Genomic DNA, 25178 nt, shown 5'->3' on the forward strand with positions numbered 1-25178 from the left:
GGTTACGTCTCCCTGTGTTGGTGAAATGGACACCTTGCTTTCTTCAGAGACTGCACCCGGTTGCGGACACGCCGTAACCATCTTTATGTGTTTTCTTATTGTATTATTAATGTTTTGCCTTGTTATGTTTTCTAAATGTGTTTAGTCCCGGAGTACTAAATTTTACTAGGGGGGAATGTGACACCCCAGGGGTCTGGTTGCCACAGTAACGTAATGTTATGTCTGAGAGCAGGTGGGAGGTCCTTTAGTCAGGGATCCTGTGCATGCCACACCTCCTGCCCAGTCTTGGGAGGGGAAGAACTTCCCCTATATAAACCTGGGGCTGAGGCAGGGTGAGTGAGTAGAAGAAGAGAAGAAGTAGAGACAGCATAGGAAGAAACAGCAGTTACAAGGAGTCAGGGGCTGGCAGCTGCAGAGTTCGCCCTGACTAAGAAGACTTTTTACCGGACCCGGAGTCCGAGGCTGTGGGGACTAATTCCTGCCCAGCAGCAGAATCCGTCAGGCAGGGGATTTCAGGTCCTCTGGCCCAGAAGCCCGAAGGCACGGTCACACGCGTGGGACCAGCACCGCCATCGTGGAGCGGAAGCCATTAGAAGGCCCCGAGTCACCGGCCATACGGGTGAGCACCACACGGTACACTCAGGGACGTGGGCTACTTACATCAGCTCCTAGCAAGGTAGCCAGAAGAGTACAGTCAGTTTGGGAGGCCTACAACTACGCCTGGCCGGGGGAGATCCCATCTGCTCAAGGACTGACCAGGCCCCATCCGCTAGCAAGTACTCCGGGAGGGTCTTTTGTTGTTACCAGTAAAGACCCTGAACTACACCGTACCGTCTCTGAGTGGTTCCTGCTACCCCCATCATCCACGTCGGCTGCCCTGAGGCCATACCCCTCCCGTTGGGGGTTATACTATCACGCTGCACAATCCCACCATCGGCCTCAGCGGTCTGCCCTGCAGCAGCAGCCCCCTGGCTGCACTCAACGGGTGGCGTAGTCATCAACCATTTACTACTAATGGACTGCCGTCTAGTTTGACTCCCTGGGCACGGACCGGGTCACCGCCACGAGACTACAACCCTCCACAGATCCGGCTCCGGGTAAGCTCCCGCATGCGCAGCGCAGCGCGACACAGGCCCAGGGGCGCGTCAACTTTCTTACTGCTGGAATTGTAGACCATTCTTCTTTGGCAAACTGCTCCAGGTCCCTGATATTTGAAGGGTGCCTTCTCCAAACTGCCATTTTGAGATCTCTCCACAGGTGTTCTATGGGATTCAGGTCTGGACTCATTGCTGGCCACCTTAGAAGTCTCCAGTGCTTTCTCTCAAACCATTTTATAGTGCTTTTGGAAGTGTGTTTTGGGTCATTGTCCTGCAGGAAGACTCCTGACCTCTGAGGGAGACCCAGCTTTCTCACACTGGGCCCTACATTATGCTGCAAAATTTGTTGGTAGTCTTCAGACTTCATAATGCCATGCACACGGTCAAGCAGTCCAGTGCCAGAGGCAGCAAAGCAACCCCAAAACATCAGGGAACCTCCGCCATGTTTGACTGTAGGGACCGTGTTATTTTCTTTGAATGCCTCTTTTTTTTTTCCTGTGCACTCTATGTTGATGCTTTTTCCCAAAAAGCTCTACTTTTGTCTCATCTGACCAGAGAACATTCTTCCAAAACATTTTAGGCTTTCTCAGGTAAGTTTTGGCAAACTCCAGCCTGGCTTTTTTATGTCTCGGGGTAAGAAGTGGGGTCTTCCTGGGTATCCTACCATACAGTCCCTTTTCATTCAGACGCCGACGGATAGTACGGGTTGACACTGTTGTACCCTCGGACTGCAGGGCAGCTTGAACTTGTTTGGATGTTAGTCGAGGTTCTTTATCCACCATACGCACAATCTTGCGTTGAAATCGCTCGGCAATTTTTCTTTTCCGTCCACATCTAGGGAGGTTAGCCACAGTGCCATGGGCTTTAAACTTCTTGATGACACTGCGCACGGAAGACACAGGAACATTCAGGTCTTTGGAGATGGACTTGTAGCCTTGAGATTGCTCATGCTTCCTCACAATTTGGTTTCTCAAGTCCTCAGTCAGTTCTTTGGTCTTCTTTCTTTTCTCCATGCTCAATGTGGTACACACAAGGACACAGGACAGAGGTTGAGTCAACTTTAATCCATGTTACCTGGCTGCAAGTGTGATTTAGTTAGTGCCGTTAATTACACGAATTAGAGAAGCATCACATGATTTTTCAAACAGTGCCAATACTTTTGTCCACCCCCTTTTTTAGGTTTGGTGTGGAATTGTATCCAATTTGGCTTTAGGACAATTCTTTTTGTGTTTTTTCATTGAAGACAAAGTAAATGAAGAGAATAATACCAAAGAATTTGTGATTGCAATCATTTTCAGGAAGAAACTGAGTATTATCTGACAGAATTGCAGGGGTGCCAATACTTTTGGCCACCACTGTATAATGTGAAAGTCAATTACCTGTGGACATGTTGGTGGTTGTGTGTAGGTTGCTCAGGATAGCCCTCCACGCGCGTTACACCGATCAGATATTGATGACCTTTCATAAAGATAGGCCATCAATGTTAAAGTCCAGGAGAACTCCTTTAAGTGCTGTATAATAGAACACTTTCTAACTTTTTCTGTACAAGAAATAACCATGATCTCCCTTTTGCAAGCAGCAATGCTACAGTTCCTGAAAAATTGCAGTTCCCCAAATAAAGAATGGTCTATATACTACATAGTTGGAGGTGAGGATACACTAATGAGATATTTCTAGCAAATTTAAAATTCTATTTTTAGGACAAAGTTATAATTATTGAACAGGACAAGGCAGATTCTGCAGTTGGGACTGATAACGGCAGAGGGTGTACAGCATTTATTTGGTTCTCTTAGTATATTCATAGTAGATGGTTGTTAGTGAGCCACCATAACAGACAGCAGCCTTGACATGCAGTATATAGTGCTTAATGTGACATATGCTGTGTATAAAGGTCATTAGAAGGTCAATGATCAGAAATCAGAGTTTCCTGTTTATGGTGGTCTATACTTTCCTCAAATATAGGATAGTATATAGGCAGCAACACTTCTGCCTGAGGCTGGTCAATTGTCAAATATCAGTGCCACATTAGCCCATCTCTAGAATATTTGGAATATTTATAATTATAATATTTTTTATTAATATAGCGCCAACATATTCTGCAGCATTTCTCTATTCAGTGGGCATATGCACAAATAATATCACACAACCACTAATACAAACAGGAGTGAGATCTCTGTTCACAAGAGCTTACCATCTATAAATAAATGGGGCTAACAAAAAAAGTAAAAGTGTTTGTATTATATGGTCCAGAAATAAGTATGTATCTGTGTATGTGCAGATAGTAAGTGCTACTGAGTGCATGGAGTGTGGGGGAAACAGATGAAAGAACAGATCATATTATGAGAAAAAATATAAGAAGGAAATCTGAGAAGTTAGATTAGTGAAGTGATGTGATATGTCTTTAAAAGATGTGTTTTAAGGGAACACTTAAAATTGTGGAATTACCCTCATTATCTAGGTCAGTTCATTCCAAAGAGCTGGTGCAGCTCTTGGAGACAAGAGTCCGAGCTTATTCTTGGATTAGCAGAGATGAGGGTGGAGACATAGGGTAGAGCAGAACTGTGGAGAGCTTTGTGAGAGAGCGTGAAAAGTTTAATTGTATCCTATCGGACAACCAGTGCAATGACTGGTACTAGGTGGAGGCATCTGAGTAGTGGCTGGACAGGAAGCCTGGCTGCTGCATTCACGATAAATTGCATAGAAGAGTTTAGTGAGAGGAAGACTGATTAGTAATGAGTTGTAGTAATGAAGACAAGAATGAATCAGAGTGATACTAAGGCCCTGACTCTTCAAATTATTTTTGCCAGAAATCTCACGTAAAACACTTTGACAAGTCGCAAAAATGTAGTGACCTTTGACATTTTCACGCCAGTTTCAACCAGCTCCGCCAAAGTGGGCAGAGCTGATATGGGATGAGGGCGAAAATGGAGGCCTAACACCACAGCTCATCTAATTCAGGACAAGCTGTCGCATGCCATACCCCAGAAAACTTATTCCCGTCTCTGGTTGGGGTAAGATTTGTGGTCAGATGCACGAAGGTGCATGTCACTTTGCATATGTGCTGGATTCATAAAGACGCTTGTGCCTCTTAAAGGAAATCTGTCATCCCCTGGGACTTATCTGACCTCTAACGCTATGTTCACATGTCTTGTTTTTTTCAGCTTTTTTTTAATGCAAATTTGCAACTGCATTTTACAGTACCAGCAAAGTCTATGAGATTCCAGAAATTTCATGCACACATCTTGTTTGTTTTTTTAATCAGGATTTTATGTTTTGTCTGTTTTTTTGCAAAATAGAGCATGTCACTTCTTTCAGCGTTTTTTCAGTGTTTTTCACCCATTAAAAGTAATGGGTAGTGAAAAATGCTGAAAAAACACCTAGTGTGAACATAGCTATCAGGTTTTGCTGCATTTTTAGTGAAAATAAGCAAGTACAACAGTATGTGAAACATTTATTTTTGTGATTTTACCATCTTGTCTTGGTCACTGAGATGGTACTGTAGTTTGTATTAGGAGAGTTTAATTAAATTAGTGATGTGTACAGTGTAAACATTAGCTGAGCTACATGTGAGATTGAACAATACCTGTGGCCCAGGGAGGTGTGAAATTGAACAATGCCTGTGTAGCTGAATGGCAGACCATAGTGTGAAAGTAAATAGTGTCATACAAACTCAATGCACTGCCGGTGTCTTAGGTAAACTATTCCTTAACAATTCACCTCCCACACTGTTATGTCAGAACGAGATTTTTTTTTTTCACTGAACCTTATGTACATGCATAAAAGAGACAAAAGCACAGTGAAAAAAACGCTGAAAAAAACCGCACTAAAAACAAGCAAAAAAAACTAGCAAAAAAGCAAGAAAAATCCTGAACAACCTCTTGGCAAGAGATCAGGTTTTTCTGCAGATTTGCAGCAGAAAAAAAACATGACGTGTGAACATAGCCTATTATGGACATACAGGTGATATAAATGTAAGTCTATTCATACCTGTATGCCCCATATTAGAGGTCTTGTTGCTGTGAAATGTCTTTTTATTCCTACATATTTCCAAGAAATCTCCACCTCCTATGTGAATTATAATGTTTCCCCTTCCCCTGCACGTTACAGTGCCCTGTGATGTGGAGTTGCGGCAGCCAAATCCCGCGCCTGCGCACTTCACTTTTTACAGAAGGTGCAGGTGTACTATGTACTATGCAGTCATAGTACTGCAGGGATCTTGTGCGCAGGCGCTGGGAAGTCACAATGATTCACCTGCGCACAAGATCCCTGCAGTACTATGATCAAAGACAGGAGGAAGAAGTGCGCCTTCTGTAATGAGCGAAGTGCGCAGGCTTGGGATTTGGCCGCCGTAGCTGCACGTCACAGGGCACTGTGACATGCAGGGGAAAGGGGAAACATTATAATTCACACTGGGCCCGGGACAGAAACTTGTAGGAATAAAAAGGCATTTCACAGCAACAAGACCTCTGATATGAGGCATACAGGTAAGTACAGATTCACATTTCTATGACCTGTATGCCCATATTAGAGGTCAGATAAGTGCCAGGGGGTGACAGATTCCTTTTAATGAATCAGGAGAGATTGACTTCAACAAGCCCCCTCATCAAGATCAGCAATGTTCATATCGGTCTTGATGAATCGGGCTTAAATCATTTCTTGCAGTTTCAATGATTACAGAAGGGCAGATTCTGGAAATACAATGTAGGGGAGAAGAGCATGTGAGTGACTGGATATAGGGATTAAAGAAATATTAAATAATATACCCCCAAAATAGGGAGTGTACTGCATGGGATTTATGGTAGTAACACACACAGAAATGGAAATATCAGGTTTAGGTAGGTTAGCAGAGGAAGAAGTTCAGTTTTGGAAACATCTGTTTAAAATAGAGAACTATGTTAATAGACAGCATTTAGAGGAAAAACTTATTGTAAATCTCCTTGGAGAGATGGAGGGCCAATTGTAATCTGTAGCCATCTACATGTCAGAACAGTTCTCAAGCCATTGGGAATATTGGAATATTGGATGGTGTTTGTGTGGCTATTTGAAACCAGTTGCTTTATATTTCCAGAAAGTGCGAAAGTGCTGATTCTGGGAAAAGAAGCATACCCTTCTTTCTATTCTCATACAATCTGTTCGAATCAGAAAGCGACAAACGATTTATATCTTAAAATACGTTTAAGGCTTGGATGCCATAAGTAGTACTCCAGTGTTGCTAGGCCTTCTCATCTGACCTATTCCTTGGTTGCCAAATTATTCAAGTCCAGACCTCTCACTGGATGTAATTATACTAGAAAATTTTCCATGGACCCATATTATTTCATTTGTTTCTTTTAATAAGAGCTTTAGCATGTGGGAAAGATCAAACAAGCTATTGCTGGTTATTTGATTCATGTTTGCTCTTTTACAGTAACTAATAAAACCTGGCAACATATCAATGAAACACTTAAGTAGCAAATCATTGAAATCCACTTGAACTTGAGCAGACAAAAGCACAGAATATGTTCTGCACAAGAAAGCAATGAGTTATCATCAGGGATGAGTGCATCCATTCACCGCACTGAAGTAAGGGGTTAAGTTACGGATTGTACTCGGTGGCTTTCCTCCCACAGAGAATTTTTCATACCAGTGTAGCAAAGCTGACGTCCAGAGTTATTAATCTAATTCCCTTGGTCTCCGCTTTTAGACTTCAACCAATTAATATCTTAACAACCCATAATACTGTGATATCAAATTCCATTCATCTCATTTTAATTTTCTATCCCTGATCACTTCTAGAACAGAGAATTAGAAGAATTGGTTGCGTTCAAGTACACAGTTGAATGCCATGTCTCTAGGGGGTGCGCGCACTATCCATGCGTGCAACACAGTGCAGGATCGGGGTCTTGGAGTACTTTTAAGTACTTTGTGTGAGTAGTTGGCACTTGGTTTAGAAATGTTGATAAACCCTATCAGAACTTGTAAAACCTGGTGTCTTTATGGGACTGGACTGGAATATATGGACAAGTGATTTCTGGTGATCAATACAATCCTGTCACTTACCACTGGGATAATCTGCATCCCAAAATACTTCAGCAAACGTAGATCTGAAATAATGCATTTAAAGGCATCTTAGACTATGGATGATTTACTTCATAGATTCTATAACATTCTGCTGATCCATATTAGTTGTATTCCTATGCACAATAGTAATAGTTAATTTATTAATACTACAAAAAATATGATTGAGAGTTGGCAAATTTGACTATGTAGACCTCAGTGTGCAGTCTTAAGGAAATTGCCAGCTACAGGTTCTCTTCTTTAAGTAATATATATATATATATATATATATATATATATATATATATATATATACACACACACACACACACACACACACACACATACATATAACACTGCAGACACAGACAGAAAAGGGCCCCTGTGCAAGAACAGTATATGGACACTTTTCAGTCCAATAGCTCATCATAATGCACAATTCCACCTGTTTTGGAGGTGGAAGTGGCCCCCTTACCTTTTGGGCTCCTGTGTGGCGGCACAGGTTGCACCAATGGTATATCGACCCCTGTATAAAAATACTAAGACTGATTATTGCACACCTATTTTACTAATCACTATTTTTCATTCATACCTTTCTTTTGTGCTCATCGTAATAGGTTTTGTCCCATTTCTGTTGCAGGTATTTATTACCACATGGTAATATGGGTTGGTAAGCTCTGTGCATCCTGATCGTGTATCACCCCACAGGGCGGCAAGCCACCTAATGACTAAGGATCCGAGGCTACGGAGGAATATTGTGGAGACTACGGTGTGTTTGAGGCAGATCATGTGGTGGTTGTCATGACATTGGTGTTAAGGAGAAAAGTGCATAGCTAGTGGTAGACGTCCAAACATTGTGGCTGTATACCAGCAAACAAAACCTGAATATATCATAACACAATGCTGCACCATAAGCCCTGATTATATACTGTCAGAGGTGAAGGATCCTGCCAGTCTGAAGAATGCAACCAGACAAAAGCACAAGGAGTATACATGTAAACAGCACATAGCTGAGTTTTTTCAAAAGATATTTTTAATTTCCTTTTATATATACACTGTATATAATATATTAGTCCTGCTTTCAAGATGTCATTACCGCAGTACACACAGCCATGTACTTCCTGTCCATTTACGTCCAATATGTTCAGTATGACCAAACATTTTGCATATTTCCGCTATTGCGCTCATAGGCGCATCAAGCGTATAAGAATCCCTAAATCACAGCATGCAACATTACATTCTTTAAACATCACGTTTTTTTTTTCCTGTAAAGGATTCTCTGTAGACCTATGTGCGTCTAACTTCATTTGTATCAAACAACTGAGTAATCCCCTGCCGTGGAGCGATGAATGGGCTGCACCATGCCTAATGCTTGGGGATTCCCTGTCACTCATCAATTTATAGGCTAGCATCCCTACCTGTGATAATGCCTTAAGACATAGTACCCTGCTGGTATTTGCTATGTAGGACCAATGACATCATCAGTGACATCACATAGCATGACACTCTCTTTCCACTCCCCCCTCAGTATAAGAAGGGTCAGCTACTGTCCCAAGTGGAACTACTGTGACTATCAGCTGCTGGTCCTGGTGCTTCATTTATTGGTCACCCAATGTGATGTCATTATTTACACCCAAAAACTGAACAGACTAATAGATTGTCTAAACACAAGAGTGAATGTAGCCTTAATTTATGTATGACCAGCTCTTCTATCCAATGATGGTAGTAGGAAGCAAACCTTTGTGTTTTACTTTTGTTTTCCATACAAAAATGGCAGACAACCCAATGGATCACCTACCATGTATCTGAACACAGTCTTAGATGTATTGGGACTAAAGTAAAAAATTGTGTCACATAGCGACTAGGGACAATGGGCACCTACTCAATCCCTCAATCTAGGGGCGCCGTAGTCTATCCCTGTCCCCTGGATTACTCCTGAAGGTGGAGACGCCGGTTTCACGTCCCTTGCTATGCTCCTACCTTAACCCTTATCAGTTCCCTCCCCCACCCAGAGAGGTGTGAGGCCGAAGTGTATAGGATAACACTAACCAGACAGACAAGGGAAGACAGACAGAGATAAATGAAAACTACTATTATACAAAATACACTCACCAAACAACAAAGTGGAACACAGGGGAGGCATAAGAAGGTGAAACCAAATAGGAGAGGATGAGGATGAACACACAAACAAACTCCACGCAGAAATCTCCAAAACAACTCTCCAACCACCAAGTCCAAACACTGAACTTCACCTCCAACTCCAAACCAGGCAGTAAGAACTATCATTGACAATTCCCAAGACCAAGTGGTGAGCATATATAGCAGAGGGGAGTGGCCAACACTGAACAGCTGAGACAATCCAGGATGGAGAACTCCAGGAGATCAACTGAACTGATTAACCCTTGCACTGCCAGCAAAGAAAACATCGACACTGTTTAATAAGAGGGTGAAGAAGTTCTAATCAGTGTAAGAGTTCGTGAAACCAGGCGCCACAATCTTCTGGCTCCTCTCTGTCGCAGTATCCCCATGACAAATTGTTTCCAAAGGTGCACATAATATTTAAAAGAGTTGGCACTTTGCTAAAACATGAGAATGAAGGAGAAAAAGAATGGAGGGGTTCTCAGAAGCTGGATCCCAACTGATCAAATAGTTATAGCATGCCCTAGTGATTTACTTTGTACAGATGTACAAGTCAAGCTCACAAGAAAGCAAGCACACACAATTAGGACCTAGCGACACATCTTTATCTGGAAGACTGTACCAACGTATCCTACACTGCTCTTCCAAATAATAAGCATTGCGCACAAACAAGTGGTAAAATACAGTTACTAAAACACATGGTGACTCTGCCTTTTACATGTCATATTCTTATACCTTAGAATCTAATATTATTTGCATGAGAAAAATAGTGTAAGTATATAGCTAGATGCAGAGGGTTAAATTCTCAGTAAAACATCAGCAGAAAGAACTGACTGCAGATTTCAAATTAGTACCATGTTTTATTTTTACAAAACTTTTTTTTTACTCAGCATGTGAATAAAATTTGTGAAAACCATATGCAACACCTCGGTGCTAGTATGATAAACTGTAGATTTTCCATTCTCAAATCTGGATGGAGAATCTGCCGCAGATCTGCTACATGTGAACATATCCAGAATGCAACAACGTTGTTGCATCAAGTACTGGACATGAAACATCAATAGAAACAATTTCTTAAACAAACAGTAAGTGGTGCTGCTGAGCTACATTTACAGGATGTTACAGAGCCAATGTATTTTTTTCTTTAATTCCACTGAGTATACATCGATGTAAATACTTTTATGCCCAAATGACAAAAGTACTTAAAGAGTGGTCTGCTTGACGGTAGAAAAAAAAGACATGGGCCGCACATCCAAAAATCTCATGTTAATCTAATGCCGCTCAGCAAAAATTTACAAATCTGAATATGAGGTTCTTAGTTTAACATTCTGATCAGACTGTATGAAGCCCGTTGCCTCATCATTGTGACCCTCTCAGTGGATCCCTAACTTTTTATAGCCTTAAAGATGTTGCGCCATGCACCAACCATGGCGCCAGCGACAGTGCACCGGCAGAGCGTAGCGACCTGATGTCTCACAGCACCCATGTGACAGGGACTGCCATATACCTGCCCCTGAAGACAACAATTATAGTGTCAATACTAATATGTGTTTTTATTGTGTTTTTATGGTAAAATGTAAAATGCATAGTGTTATAGGTACTGATGCTGCTGTGTGAGTACTGTGTTGGTAACTCTGGTACACTCAGCTCAGAGGTATGGAAAGTATAGAACATAGTTTAGTGCTTAGGTAGTGGTAGATAGGAACATTAGGGCAGAAAGGCAGTGGTGGGCCTATTAGTGGATAAGATATAGAAATAGTGTAGAATACAGCTAAATGTTTGGGACCAGCTCAGGACGAGAGAGGTCAAGTAAAAAAGGGAAGCAATTCCTGGTTTAGTTAGTTAGAGAAAGTGTGAGGTTGGTGTCAAGTTCAAACTGCAGTGGGCTGGAGGAAAGTGGAGTACACATCGTCCTTGCAGTATGAGGTCGTGCCAAATTTCATGCAGACCTTCCTGTAATACCCAGTCCTGTGTGTCACACAAGGTGTGGGAAAGACTAAGTGCAACATGAAAGGATGAGGGGAAGCGAGCCCAGACACTAGGGAAAGGGAGAGTGGAGACCTCCTAGGCTGATCTGATATCACCCTGTCTCCCCTATCGTTCCTATATTGGTTCCTCACCAATTGCCACGCAGGCACCTAAAACCTGTATTTCCCTAGAGCTTGGCCCTGGATGGGGAAGAGGGGAAGCACTAGTCAGTCCCCACTAACAACTAAAGACAACAAGGAAGACAAGAGAGATTACACACACGTCCTCTTAGCACCAGAGAGGAGCTAAGCAGATTGAAATAGCTCCAAACCTTCAGAAGGAAACATGTGAATATCACCGGCACCTCCCTGTAGAAAACAAAAAGTATTTAAACACCCAGGCCTGGGTGTCAATTAGCAGGAGGGAGGTAGCAGCTGGGTCCTAGAGTGAGACAGATCTAAGAAGGTGTCTGTAATGCCAAACGAAGAGATCTCCTGCAACCAACTGCAGTGCGACTGTCTGTCACATCTGACACACCCGTGACAGTAGCCCCTCCTCTACGAGCAGCCTCCGGACACTCAGGACCGGGTTTCTCAGGATAAGACGTGTGAAATTAATGAACCAACGTGGGAGACTTCACTTCTGATGCTGAAACCCACATCCTCTCTCCTGAACCATAACTCTTCCAGTGCGCCAAGTATTGTAGGGAACGACATTGGAGATGAAACTCTACAATCCTCGAAATCTGAAACTCCAGATTACCATCAACCATTATTGGGGGCGACGGTAGGGGTGAGGGCTCAAGAGGTTACACATATTTCTTGAGTAAGGACCTGTGGAAAACATTGTGGATCTTAAGGGCTTGAGGAAGCTCAAGACGAAAAGCTGCTGGGTTAATGACGGCGGTTATTTTATAGGGACCAATAAACCTAGGTCCCAGCTTCCAAGAAGGGACTTTCAACAACTTGATATTCCTGGTAGACAACCACACAAAGTCATTCACATTCAGGTCCGGACCTGGCAAGCGTTTTTTTTTGTCAGCCATACGTTTATACCTGTCTCCCATGATCTTTAAATTACTCAGAACTCCCTGCCACACCGAGGAGAGCGACGAAGCAAAACGTTCCTCCTCAGGAACTCCCGAAGCTCCTCCCCCACTAAAGTTACCAAACTCTGGATGGTAACCGTATGCACCAAAGAATGGTGACCTGCCAGTGGATCCTTGATGATGATTATTAATGGCAAATTCTGCCAGCAGTAAGCAGGATGCCCAATCCTCCTGATTTTCGGAGACGAAACACCTGAGGTAGGTCTCCAAATTCTGATTGATGCGCTCGGTCTGTTCATTTGACTGAGAATGGAAGGCAGAGGGAAAGGACAGCTGTACCCCCAGTAGAGAAAAGAATGCTCTCCAGTACTTGGAAACAAACTGAGTCCCCCGATCTGACACCACATCGGAGGGAACCTCGTGAAGCTTCACAATCTCATTTATAAACACCTGAGCAAGTGTCTTGGCATTTGGAAGTGCAGGTAATGCGATGAAGTGAACCATTTTACTGAATCTATCTACAACCACCAAAACCACCATTTTGCCTGCAGAAACCGGTACATCAGTAATAAAATACATGGACAAGTGTGTCCATGGCCTGCTAGGGATAGGTAGCTGAAGAAAAGTACCAGACGGATGGGTATGCGAAACCTTATAACGCACGCAAATACTATACGTGCTGTACATGTTCAATCACATCACGATGCAACCCCAGCCACCAAAAATGATGAGAGAGGAGGTCCACGGTTGCTTTACCACCTGGAAGACCAGCAAGCACAGAGTTATGATGTTCCTTAATTACCGCATTTTTCGGACTATAATACGCACCGGACAATAAGACGCACCTAGGTTTTAGAGGAGGAAAATATGAAAAAAAATATTTAAGCAAAGAATGTGGTCATGATGCCCTGTTATAAGGGAGGGAGTCTGCTGCTGACACTGGTATTGGGGTAATGTCCCCCAATTCCGTTAAGATCCTCCATCCTGGTATGTATGGCCCCTCCTTCCTGATATACGTGGCCCCCATCCCATCTTGGTATACGTGGCCCCCATCCCATCTTGGTATACGTGGCCCTCATCCCCATCCTGGAATGCATGGCACCCCTTGATTCCCCTATCCTGGTATTCTTGGCACCCCTTGAGCCCCCATCCTATTATGCGTGGCACCCCTTGAGCCCCCATCCTGGTATGCATAGCACCCCTTGATCACCCATCCTGGTATGCATGGAACCCCCTGAGCCCCCATCCTGGTATGCATGGCACCCCTTGAGCTCCCATCCTGGTATGCATGGCACCCCTTGATCACCCATCCTGGTATGTATGGCACCCCTTGAGCCCTCATCCTGGTATGTATGGAACCCCTTGAGCCCCCATCCTGGTATGCATGGCACCCCTTGAGCCACCATCCTGGTATGCATGGCACCCCTTGAGCCCCCATCCTGGTATGCATGGCACCCCTTGATTCCCCCATACTGGTATTCTTGGCACCCCTTGAGCCCCCATCCTGGTATGCATAGCACCCCTTGATCACCCATCCTGGTATGCATGGAACCCCTTGAGCCCCCATCCTGGTATGCATGGCACCCCTTGAGCCACCATCCTATTATGCGTGGCACCCCTTGAGCCCCCATCCTGGTATGCATAGCACCCCTTGATCACCCATCCTGGTATGCATGGAACCCCTTGAGCCCCCATCCTGGTATCCATTGCACCCCTTTAGCCCCCATCCTGGTTTGCTTGGCACCGCTTGATCACCCATCCTGGTATGTATGGCACCCCTTGAGCCCTCATCCTGGTATGTATGGCACCCCTTGAGCCCCCATCCTGGTATGCATGGCACCCCTTGAGCCCCCATCCTGGTATGCATGGCACCCCTTGAGCCCCCATCCTGGTATTCATGGCACCCCTTGATTCCCCCATCCTGGTATTCATGGCACCCCTTGAGCCCCCATCCTGGTATGCATAGCACCCCTTGATCACCCATCCTGGTATGCATGGAACCCCTTGAGCCCCCATCCTGGTATGCATGGCACCCCTTGAGCCCCCATCCTATTATGCGTGGCACCCCTTGAGCCCCCATCCTTGTATGCATAGCACCCCTTGATCACCCATCCTGGTATGCATGGAACCCCTTGAGCCCCCATCCTGGTATCCATCGCACCCCTTTAGCCCCCATCCTGGTTTGCTTGGCACCCCTTGATTCCCCCATCCTGGTATTCATGGCAGCCCTTGAGCCCCCATCCTGGTATGCATAGCACCCCTTGATCACCTATCCTGGTATGCATGGAACCCTTTGAGCCCCCATCCTGGTATGCATGGAACTCCTTGAGCTCCCATCCTGGTATGCTTGGCACCCCTTGAGCCCCCATCCTGGTATGCATGGAACCCCTTGAGCCCCCATCCTGGTATGCTTGGGAACCCCTTGAGTCCCCATCCTGGTATGCTTGGAACCCCTTGATTCCCCCATCCTGGTGTGCATGGCACCCCTTGATACCCCATCATAGTATGCATGGCACCCCTGATCCCCATCATGGTATGCATGGCACCCCCCTGTTCCCCATCCTGGTATGCATGGCACCCCTTGAGCTCCCATCCTGGTATGCATGGCACCCCTTGATCACCCATCCTGGTATGTATGGCACCCCTTGAGCCCCCATCCTGGTATGTATGGCACCCCTTGAGCCCCCATCCTGGTATGCATGGCACCCCTTGAGCCCCCATCCTGGTATGCATGGCACCCCTTGAGCCCCCATCCTGGTATTCATGGCACCCCTTGATTCCCCCATCCTGGTATTCATGGCACCCCTTGAGCCCCCATCCTGGTATGCATAGCACCCCTTGATCACCCATCCTGGTATGCATGGAACCCCTTGAGCCCCCATCCGGGTATGCTTGGCACCCCTTGAGTCCCCATCCTGCTGCCCACAAAACAAATAAACAATCATACCCACCTCCTCTCTCTTCCAGCACTGTCCCGCTCTGCTGCTGACACTCTCAATGTGTGAGCAGCGCATGGCAGGGCGCGCATGGTGTCCCTGCCATGCGCCCTCACACAGTGTTAGAGCGTGCACACTGTACGGCAGCGCGGCTCCTGTTGCCGCTCTGCGGTCAGTGTGCCTGCTATTAAAGAGCATGGATATTCACTACAACCCATGGGAGTGGGTTGTAGTGAATATTAATGAGCTTTAATAGCGGGCACACAGACCGCAGAGCGCAGCAGGAGCCGCGCTGCGGTACAGTGTGCCGGCTATTAAGAAAAATGAATATTCCCTGCTCCCGACACCCATGGGCGTGGGGAGCAGGGAATATTCATTTTCTTTAGTAGGGGGCACAGCGCAGGCTGCAGCAGTCGGCTACAGCCTCCTGTGCCCCGCTGATCCCCCGCTGCTGCTCCCCCAGACCTCCTACCACGCAGAGCCACAGTATATACAGGAATATAGTATTAGGCTTGTAAGACGCACCCCCCCCCCATCCCACACACACACACACACACTTTCCTCCAAAATTTTGGAGGAAAAAAGTGCGTCTTATAGTCCGAAAAGTACGGTACTTTGCAGCGCAGATTGGATGGTACAAATAACCTTCCTGAAGGGCAGGAGGCAGGGGCGTCCCCCTGAGCCTCCAACACCTCACCCTCCAGTTCAGGATATAATGCCGAAATGACTACGCCCTTCTGTAATATCAGGGCAGGGTTCTCATGGTCACCACCACCACAGAAGCTCCGGGACAAAGCATCAGCCTTGACATTTTTGACCCCTGGACGTAAAGTGACAACAAAATTGAAGCTAGTAAAAAACAGGGACTATCTGGCTTGCCTAGGGCTGAGACGTTTAGCTGATTGGAGATATGACAGGTTCATATGGTCAGTAATAACAGTAATAGAATAGACAGCCCCCTCCAACCAATGTCGCCATTCTTCGAAAGCCAATTTGATTGTCAAAAGTTCCCTATTACCCATGTCATAATATCTCTCAGCCGAAGACAATTTTTTAGAAAAGAAAGTGCATGGATGCCATTTACCAGGGGACGGACCCTGAGAAATCACAGCCCCAACCCCCACATCTGAGGCATCAACTTCCACAATAAGGGTTTGGGAAACATCAGGTTGATTGAGTATAGGTGCAGTGCAAAATAATTCTTTAGGGAATAAAAAGCCTGGAGGGAGGCATCCAACCATTTGGAAAAATCAGACCCCTTTCTAGTCATGTCAGTAAGGGGTTTCATGATTACTGAGTCATTTTGGATGAATTTCCGGTAAAAATTAGTAAAGCTCAGAAAACGTTGTAGAGCCGTAGAGCCTTCAGGTTCTCGGGATGGTCCCAATCAAGGACTGCACAGATCTTCTCCGAATCCATCCGAAAACCCGAAGATGACAACAAGGACCCCAAAAACTGCACCTCTTGAATAGTGTTGAGCCACCCCCGTAGTGTTCGGGTTCGGTTTGGTTCGTCGAACACCGGGTTGTTCGAGGAACTGTTCGTCGAACTGTTCGTCGAACACCTTAGAACACCGTCGAACACCGTTAAAACCAATGGCAGGCAAACAAAAACACATAGAAACACATAGAAAACACCTTCAAAGGTGTCCAAAAGCTGACAAACTGCTCAGAAGACGCTCTCTTTAAAAAAGCCGGCCGGCAATTCAGCAGCGGCATACACCGGTACCCGACAATTTAGACAAGAAGGAATAGAGCATCACACATAGATTAGATAGATAGAAACATGTCAGTCACACATATAAGAAGCACAGTGACAGTGTTGCTTACTGTACTTGTCATTTAGTGTAAAGGATTTATTAAAAAAAATAATAGTGTTTTCGTGCACCGTCTCTTTAAAAAAGCTGGCCGGCAATTCAGCAGCGGTACCCGACAATTTATAACAGAAAGAATAGAGCATCACACATAGATAGATATAAACATGCCAATCACATATATAATAAGTACAGTGACAGTGTTGGTTACTGTACTTGTCATTTAGTGTAAAGGATTATTTAAAAAAATATTAGTGTTTTCATGTACCGTCTCTTTAAAAAAGCCGGCCGGCAATTCAGCCTCGGTACCCGACAATTTAGAACAGAAAGATAGAGTATCACACATAGATTAGATAGATAGAAACATGTCAGTCACATATATAATAAGTACAGTGATAGTGTTGATCACTGTACTTGTCATTTAGTGTTAAAATAAAGGATTTATTAAAAAAAAAATTGGCGTGGGGTTCCCCGTAATTTTAGTCTCTAGCGGAGGTTAAGCAGACGGCTGGGGCAGATGTTTGAAGCCTGGGAAGGGGGTAATACCCACGGAGCTTCCCAGGCTACTAATATCAGCCCCCAGCTGAATACCTAGCCTTTACTAGCTATTAAAATGGGGGACCCCCCCAAAAAAATGACGTGGGGTCCCCCCTATTTAAATAGCTAGCAAAGGCTAAGCAGACAGCTGGGGGCTGATATTAATAGCCCAGGAAGGGTGCCATGAATATTGGCCCCCTCCCAGGCTAGAAACACCAGCCGTCAGCTGTCCCAGAAATGGCGCATCCGTAGGATGCGCCAAATCTGGCACTTAGCCTCGCTCATCCCACTGCCCTGTAGCGGTGGCAGTGGGGTAATAGGGCTGGGGTTGATGTCAGCTTATAATGCCAGCTGACATCAAGCCCAGGTTAGTAATGGAGAGGCGTCTATAAGACACCCCCATTACTATCCCCATAGTCAAAGTTAAAAAAAAACACAAACACCCAGAATAAAGTCCTTTAATTGAAATAAACACACAATTCTTTAATGTTCTAAATTAAACCATACTTACCATCACGCCCATTCCAGCTGAAGCCAACGATCTCCTGCAATAAAAGTAAAATAATAAAGCAACCTCATCCTTACCTTTCCATGGTTCCCACGACAGCTTCAGCTCTGCTACATCGAGATGACAGGCTGGACCGCAGCAGAACGCTGCCATCCAGCCTGTCATCCCGCAGACACTGAGAAGCGCAGGCTTGCTTGCGCTCCTCAGTGTCTGGCTGTGACGGCATAAAGATGAGCCGAGGTCATGTCCAATGAGCTCGGCTCACCTCATGCACGTCACTGACAGCGTGGGAGAATTCTCACGCTGAAGCGCTGAGTGCAGGAGAATTTTCCCACGCTGTCAGTGACGTGCATGAGGCTGATATTTAAATTTGGCGCACAAATCGGTGATTGGTCGCGGGCAGCGTCCGCGACCAATCAGCACAGTAGTGTTTAACTTTGGTGGCAAGATCAGTGATTGGTCGCGGTCAAGACGGCGACCAATCACCGATTTGTGCGGCACATTTAAATAGCGGCCTCGACCAATTGGATGTCAGCGCCGCTCCCCGGTCCTCCCTTCACGCCCTAGCCGCATGGATGTCAGCGGCGCTGCCTGTGCGGATACTTCCGCTGCGAGAACCCGGGACATGAGCGGGCGCTCGGAGCAGAAGTATCCCGACCCGCAGCGCCACTCCCCGGTCCTCCCTTCACACCCTAGCCGCTGATGTCCCCACAGTATCCGCATGGTGTTACAAAGGTCCGGACATTTGTGTTAAAAATCGCTGATTGGTCGCTGGCGCTGCCCGCGACCAATCACCGATTTGGGCGCCAAATTTAAATATCGGCCGCGACCAATCACCCATCTTGGCTCCACATTTAAACACCGCTGTACTGATTGGTCGCGGACGCTATTTAAATGTGGCGCCAAAATCGGTGATTGGTCGCGCCCAGCGTCGGCGACCAATCAGCACAGCGGTGTTTAAATGTGGAGCCAAGATCGGTGATTGGTTGCGGCCGATATTTAAATTTGGCGCCCAAATCGGTGATTGGTCGCGGGCAGCGCCAGCGACCAATCAGCGATTTTTAACACAAATGTCCGGATCTTTGTAACACCATGCGGATACTGTGGGGAGATCAGCGGCTAGGGTGTCAAGGGAGGACCGGGGAGCGGAGCTGCGGGTCGGGATACATCTGCTGCGAGCAGTCGCTCATCTCCCGGCTTCTCGCAGCGGAAGTATCCGACCAGGCAGCGGCGCTCCCCGGTCCTCACCAATACGATTCGCTGATTGGTCGCGCTCTCCGCACGCGACCAATCAGTGATCTTGGCGCTAAAGTTAAACACCGCTCTGCTGATTGGTCGCGGAAACTGCCCCCGACCAATCACCGATTTGGGCGCCACATTTAAATAGCGGCCGCGACCAATCAGTGAGATTGGCGCCAAATTTAAACAACGCTCTGCTGATTGGTCGCGGATGCCGGCCGCGACTAATCAGCATTATTGGCGCCAAATTTAAACACCACTCTGCTGATTGATCGCGGTCGCCGTCCGCAACCAATCAGCAGTATTGGCGCCAAATTTAAACCCTGCTCGGCTGATTGGTCACGGTTGCCGGCCACGACCAATCAGCAGTATTGGCGCCAAATTTAAACCCCGCTTTGCTGATGGGTCACGGTTGCCGGCCGCGACCAATCAGCGATTTTGGCGCCAAATTGAAACACCGCTCTGCTGATTGGTCGCGGCCGGCGATTGCGACCAATCAGCATTATTGGCGCCAAATTTAAACCCCGCTCTGCTGATTGGTCGCGACCGCCGGCCGCGACTGATCAACATTGTTGCCGCCAAATTTAAACACCGCCCTGCTGAATGGTCGCGGTCGTGACCAATCACCGTTATTGGCGCCAAATTTAAACACCGCTTTGCTGATTGGTCGCAACCGCAACCAATCAGCATTATTGGCGCAAAATTTAAACCCCGCTCTGCTGATTAGTCGCAACCGCCGGCCGTGACCAATCAGCGATATAGTTGCCAAATTTCAACACCGCTTTGCTGATTGGTCGCGGTTGCTGGCCTCGACCAGTCAGCGATTTTGGCGCCAAATTTAAACACCGCTCTGCTGATTGCGCCGGGTCTGCCGCATACATATTCTAGAATACCCGATGCGTTAGAATCGGGCCACCATCTAGTTTCATGAAATAATTTTAAAAAAAATTGACGTGGGGCTTCGCACTATATTTGTGTCCAGTCAGGTACAGCAGGCAGGAGCAGGCTGCCCCCAACCACCAGCTGCCTATTTGTACCTGGTTGGACACAACAATATAGGGAAGCCCTTTTTTTCTTAATTATTTCATGAATTTCATGAAATAATTTAAAAAAAAAATACGTGGGGCTTCGCCCTATTTTTGTGTCCAGCCAGGTACAACTAGGCAGCTGGGGGCTGGAATCTGCAGCGCAGGGAGGCCCAAGCTTTCTGGGTCCCCCCCGCTGCAAATTGCAGTCCGCAGCCACCCCGGAAAATGGCGCGTTCATAGAAGCGCCATCTTCTGGCGCTGTACCCAACTCATCCAGGGCCCTGGTGCGGTGGCTCACTGGGTAATAAAGGGGTTAGGGCCAGCTTGGCATTATCAGCTGGCCCTAAGCCCGAAATTCATTGGGTCACGCCAATATTAGACATGACCGCCATGAATTTCTAGTAAAGTCTTTAAAAAAAACACAACACTCAGAATAAAGTCCTTTAATTGAAATAAACACACAATTCTTTATTGTTCTAAATTAAACCATACTTACCGTCACGCCCATTCCAGCTGAAGCCAATGTCTTCTGCAATAAAAGTAAAATAATAAAGCAACCTCATCCTTACCTTTCCATGGTTCCCACGACAGCTTCAGCTCTGCTACATCGAGATGACAGGCTGGACCGCAGCAGAACGCTGCCATCCAGCCTGTCATCCCGCAGACACTGAGAAGGGCAGGCATGCTTGCGCTCCTTAGTGTCTCGCTGTGACGGCATAAAGATGAGCCGAGTTCATGTCCAATGATCTCAGCTCACCTCATGCACGTCACTGACAGCGTGGGAAAATTCTCCTGCACTCAGCGCTACAGCATGAGAATTCTCCCACGCTGTCAGTGACGTGCATGAGGTGAGCTGAGATCATTGGACATGAATGAGCTCACCTCATGCACGTCACTGACAGCGTGGGAAAATTCTCACGCTGTAGCGCTGAGTGCAGGAGAATTCTCCCACGCTGTCAGTGACGTGCATGAGGTGAGCTGAGTTCATTGGACATGAACTCGTCTCATCTTTATGCCGTCACAGCGAGACACTGAGGAGCGCAACCATGCCTGTGCTTCTCAGTGTCTGCGGGATGACAGGCTGGATGGCAGCGTTCTGCTGCGGTCCAGCCTGTCATCTCGATGTAGCAGAGCTGAAGCTGTCGTGGGAACCATGGAAAGGTAAGGATGAGGTTGCTTTATTATTTTACTTTTATTGCAGGAGATCGTTGGCTTCAGCTGGAATGGGCGTGGTGGTAAGTATGGTTTAATTTAGAACAATAAAGGAATGTGTCTTTATTTCAATTAAAGGAGTTTATTCTGGGTGTTTGTGTTTTCTTTTAACTTTGACTATGGGGTTAGTAATGGGGGTGTCTTATAGACGCCTCTCCATTACTAACCTGGGCTTGATGTCAGCTGGCATTATAAGCTGACATCAACCCCAGCCCTATTACCCCACTGCCACCGCTACAGGGCAGTGGGAAGAGCGAGGCTAAGTGCCAGAATTAGCGCATCCTATGGATGCGCCAGTTCTGGGGCGGCTGACGGCTGGTGTTTCTAGCCTGGGAGGGGGCCAATATTCATGGCACCCTTCCTGGGCTATTAATATCAGCCCCCAGCTGTCTGCCTAGCCTTTGCTATTAAAATAGGGGGTACCCCACATCATTTTTTGGGGGGGGGGTCTCCCATTTTAATAGCTAGTAAAGGCTATGTATTCAGCTGGGGGCTGATATTAGTAGCCTGGGAAGCTCCGTGGGTATTACCCCCCTCCCAGGCTTCAAACATCTGCCCCAGCCGTCTGCTTAACCTCCGCTAGAGCCTAAAATTATGGGGACCCCCACGCCAATTTTTTTTTAAATAAATCCTTTATTTTAACACTAAATGACAAGTACAGTAAGCAACACTGTCACTGTACTTCATATATATGTGACTGACATGTTTCTATCTATCTAATCTATGTGTGATTCTCTATTCCTTCTATTCTAAATTGTCGGGTACCGCTGCTGAATTGCCGGCCGGCTTTTTTAAAGAGACAGTGCATGAAAACACTATTATTTTTTTTAATAAATCCTTTACACTAAATGACAAGTACAGTAAGCAACACTGTCACTGTACTTCATATATGTGACTGACATGTTTCTATCTATCTAATCTATGTGTGATTCTCTATTCTTTCTATTCTAAATTGTCGGGTACCGCTGCTGAATTGCCGGCCGGCTTTTTTAAAGAGACGGTGCATGAAAACACTATTATTTTTTTTGATAAATCCTTTACACTAAATGACAAGTACAGTAAGCAACACTGTCACTGTACTTCGTATATATGTGGCTGACTTGTTTCTATCTATCTAATCTATGTGTGATGCTCTATTCTTTCTGTTCTAAATTGTCGGGTACCGGTCTATGCCGCTGCTGAATTGCCGCTTTTCATGTTTCACTGTTGGCACTGTTCCCATCGATTTGGGCAATCACTGTAATGCCACAACCACCATGGCTGTGGCATTACAGTGAGTGGCAGGCAATCCCTACATGATTGGTGCTCAAAATAGCGCCAGACATGCAGGACACGCTTTTGGTGCACTAACAGTTATCGAACATAACCTCGAACAGCCGAATTTTTTGCAAATCGTTCGGGTTCGTCGAACAACTCGAACACCGCCCAAAACAGCTCGAATTTGAGATTGGCGAACAGTTCTAGTCGAACACCGCTCATCTCTACTCTTGAACAGCGAAAACACATTTTTCTAGTTTGGCATATAGTTTGTTATCCCTTAATATCTGGAGCACCTGTTTAACATGCCCCCGATGTGTCTCAAAATCAGGTGAGTAAACCAAAATATCGTCCAGATAGACCACCACAAACCTCCCCACCAAATGATGGAAAATATAATTTATGAAATGCTGGAATACCACAGGTGCATTGGTCAAACTGAAAAGCATAACCAGACATTCGAAATGCCCTTCAGGGGTATTGAACGCAGTTTTCCATTCGTCCCCTTCTCTGATTCTAACCAGATTGTTAGAATTAAGGCTCCCCTTAAATCAAACTTGGAGAATACCATAGCTTCCACAACCTGGCTGAACAAATCTGGAATCAGAGGAAGAGGGTATGGTTCTCAGATGGTAATTTCATTTAAATCTAAACAGGGACATAGACCACCATCTTTTTTCTTCATGAAGAAGAACCCTGCCGCCACAGGCGAAGATGAGGGCCTAATGTGTTCTTTCTCCAGACTTTCCGCAATGAAATCCTTCATGGCTTGTCGCTCAGGGCCAGAAAGATTATAAAGTCTGGACTTCGTTAGTTTACCTCCAGGGGTCAGGTTCATAGGACAGTCATATGCACGATGAGGAGGCAAATCCTGACACCCCCTCTCAGAAAAAACGTCCTCAAAACCAGACAGAAAAGCAGGTAATATTTCTGTAGAGACTGTAGCAAGGGAAATATTTAAACAGTTCTCATGTCAGTAATCTCCCCATTCAATGATCTCCCTGGTTTGCCAATCCACCAACGGATTATGTTTCATCAACCAGGGAAGACCCAAAGTAATTGGGATGGGAAGACTGTCCATGACATAGCAAGGGATTATTTCACAATGAACCGACCCCACCCTCAGTTTTACATTATGCACAATCTGAGTTAATGCTTTCTGTGCAAGTGAGTCGATGGTGAAGATGGGAATAGGCTTAAGTAAAGTACAGCAAGCAAAACCATGAGTTTTCACAAACTCAGCATCAACCATGCTGACTCCGGCTCCACTATCAACAAACAGAAATTTTCTCTGTTTTGCTCTTTAGTACCATCTCTGCTGTCAGGTCAAACCAGGAACTGCAGGTTGGCAATAAATGCACTCCTTGCTTATCCAACTTCAGGCTACCAAGAGTTAATCGAGTCTCCTTTTGCTTAGGAATTGAAGGATAGGTCCCAATAAAAAATTCATTTTTCCCACAAAAAAAACCATACGCCTTTTTTCTTGCGAATCTCCGGGGAAATGTGTGATGTAGAGGCACCCCCTAACTCCATGGGTTCCTCCCGCTCCACCAGTACTGGTTCACTGCCAGACCGCTCCCCCGGCAGAGGTACATAACCCCGACAAGAAGGCCCCGGAGAAGGTCATCTCACCCGCCTATCCCGAAGGTGTCTATCAATACGTATAGCCAACGACATGGCAGCCTCCAAGGACTGGGGGTTTCATATACTGCCAAAGCATCTTTCAACCTTTCTTTAAGGCCCTCACAAAATTGGCTTCTAAGGGCTGAGTCATTCCATTTAGAATCCGTTGCCCATCTACGGAATTCAGAACTGTACATCTCCACTGACCGATTCCCCTGCTGAAGGCGACGTAGCCTAGACTCAGACAAGGCGATTCGGTCAGGGTCATCAAAGATGATAGACAGGGTCCCAAAAACCTCTCCACAGACTGGAGACAAACCAAATCCTGCAGTAAAGAAAAAGTCCAGGATTGCAGATTTTTCCCTGCAGCAGTGAGATCACAATTCCCACTCGTTGCTCCTCACTTCCGGAGGAGTAAGGACAAAGTTTAAAATTCAGTTTGCAGGCCTCCTTGGATACAAAAAACTTGTCCCTTCCTCCTGAAAACCTGTCCGGAAGGATAACCTTAGGTCCAGGCTGGACAGGCCTATCTGCAGAGACCCTCACATTAGCGACCTGTAGCCGCTGTTGCTGTTGCTGAACCTAACAGTGGAGGTCATTCACCTCCAGAGACAGACCGCGCAGCCGCTCTGCGAGCTCTGCAACTGAACCCATACCAATGAGAAAGGAAAAAAAAACATGCCCGAAAAGAAAAACACAATTAAACCCAAGTGTCAGTTTTTGTTTTTTTTCTCTAA

At 45.9% G+C, this 25178-nt stretch overlaps 1 protein-coding gene across 2 annotated transcripts in view; it reads right to left on the minus strand.

The window, feature by feature from the left end:
- The window catches only part of CFAP97D2 (CFAP97 domain containing 2), a 99073-nt gene that overhangs the window by 63301 nt on the left and 10594 nt on the right, over positions 1–25178 (minus strand). The window contains exon 1 of one of the 2 annotated variants that reach the window (XM_073664844.1): positions 7726–7928. The exons of the other annotated variant lie outside the window; for it this stretch is intronic. Within the exon in view, the coding sequence (XP_073520945.1) occupies positions 7726–7818 (93 nt within the window). The 5' untranslated portion in view covers positions 7819–7928. Of the gene's footprint in view, positions 1–7725; positions 7929–25178 lie in introns of those variants that run through there. 2 annotated transcript variants of the gene reach the window in all.

Source organism: Phyllobates terribilis, unplaced genomic scaffold, assembly GCF_046119375.1.
Source record: "Phyllobates terribilis strain yellow unplaced genomic scaffold, ASM4611937v1 Scaffold_2__4_contigs__length_985480577, whole genome shotgun sequence".
NCBI classification, from domain to species: Eukaryota; Metazoa; Chordata; class Amphibia; order Anura; family Dendrobatidae; genus Phyllobates; species Phyllobates terribilis.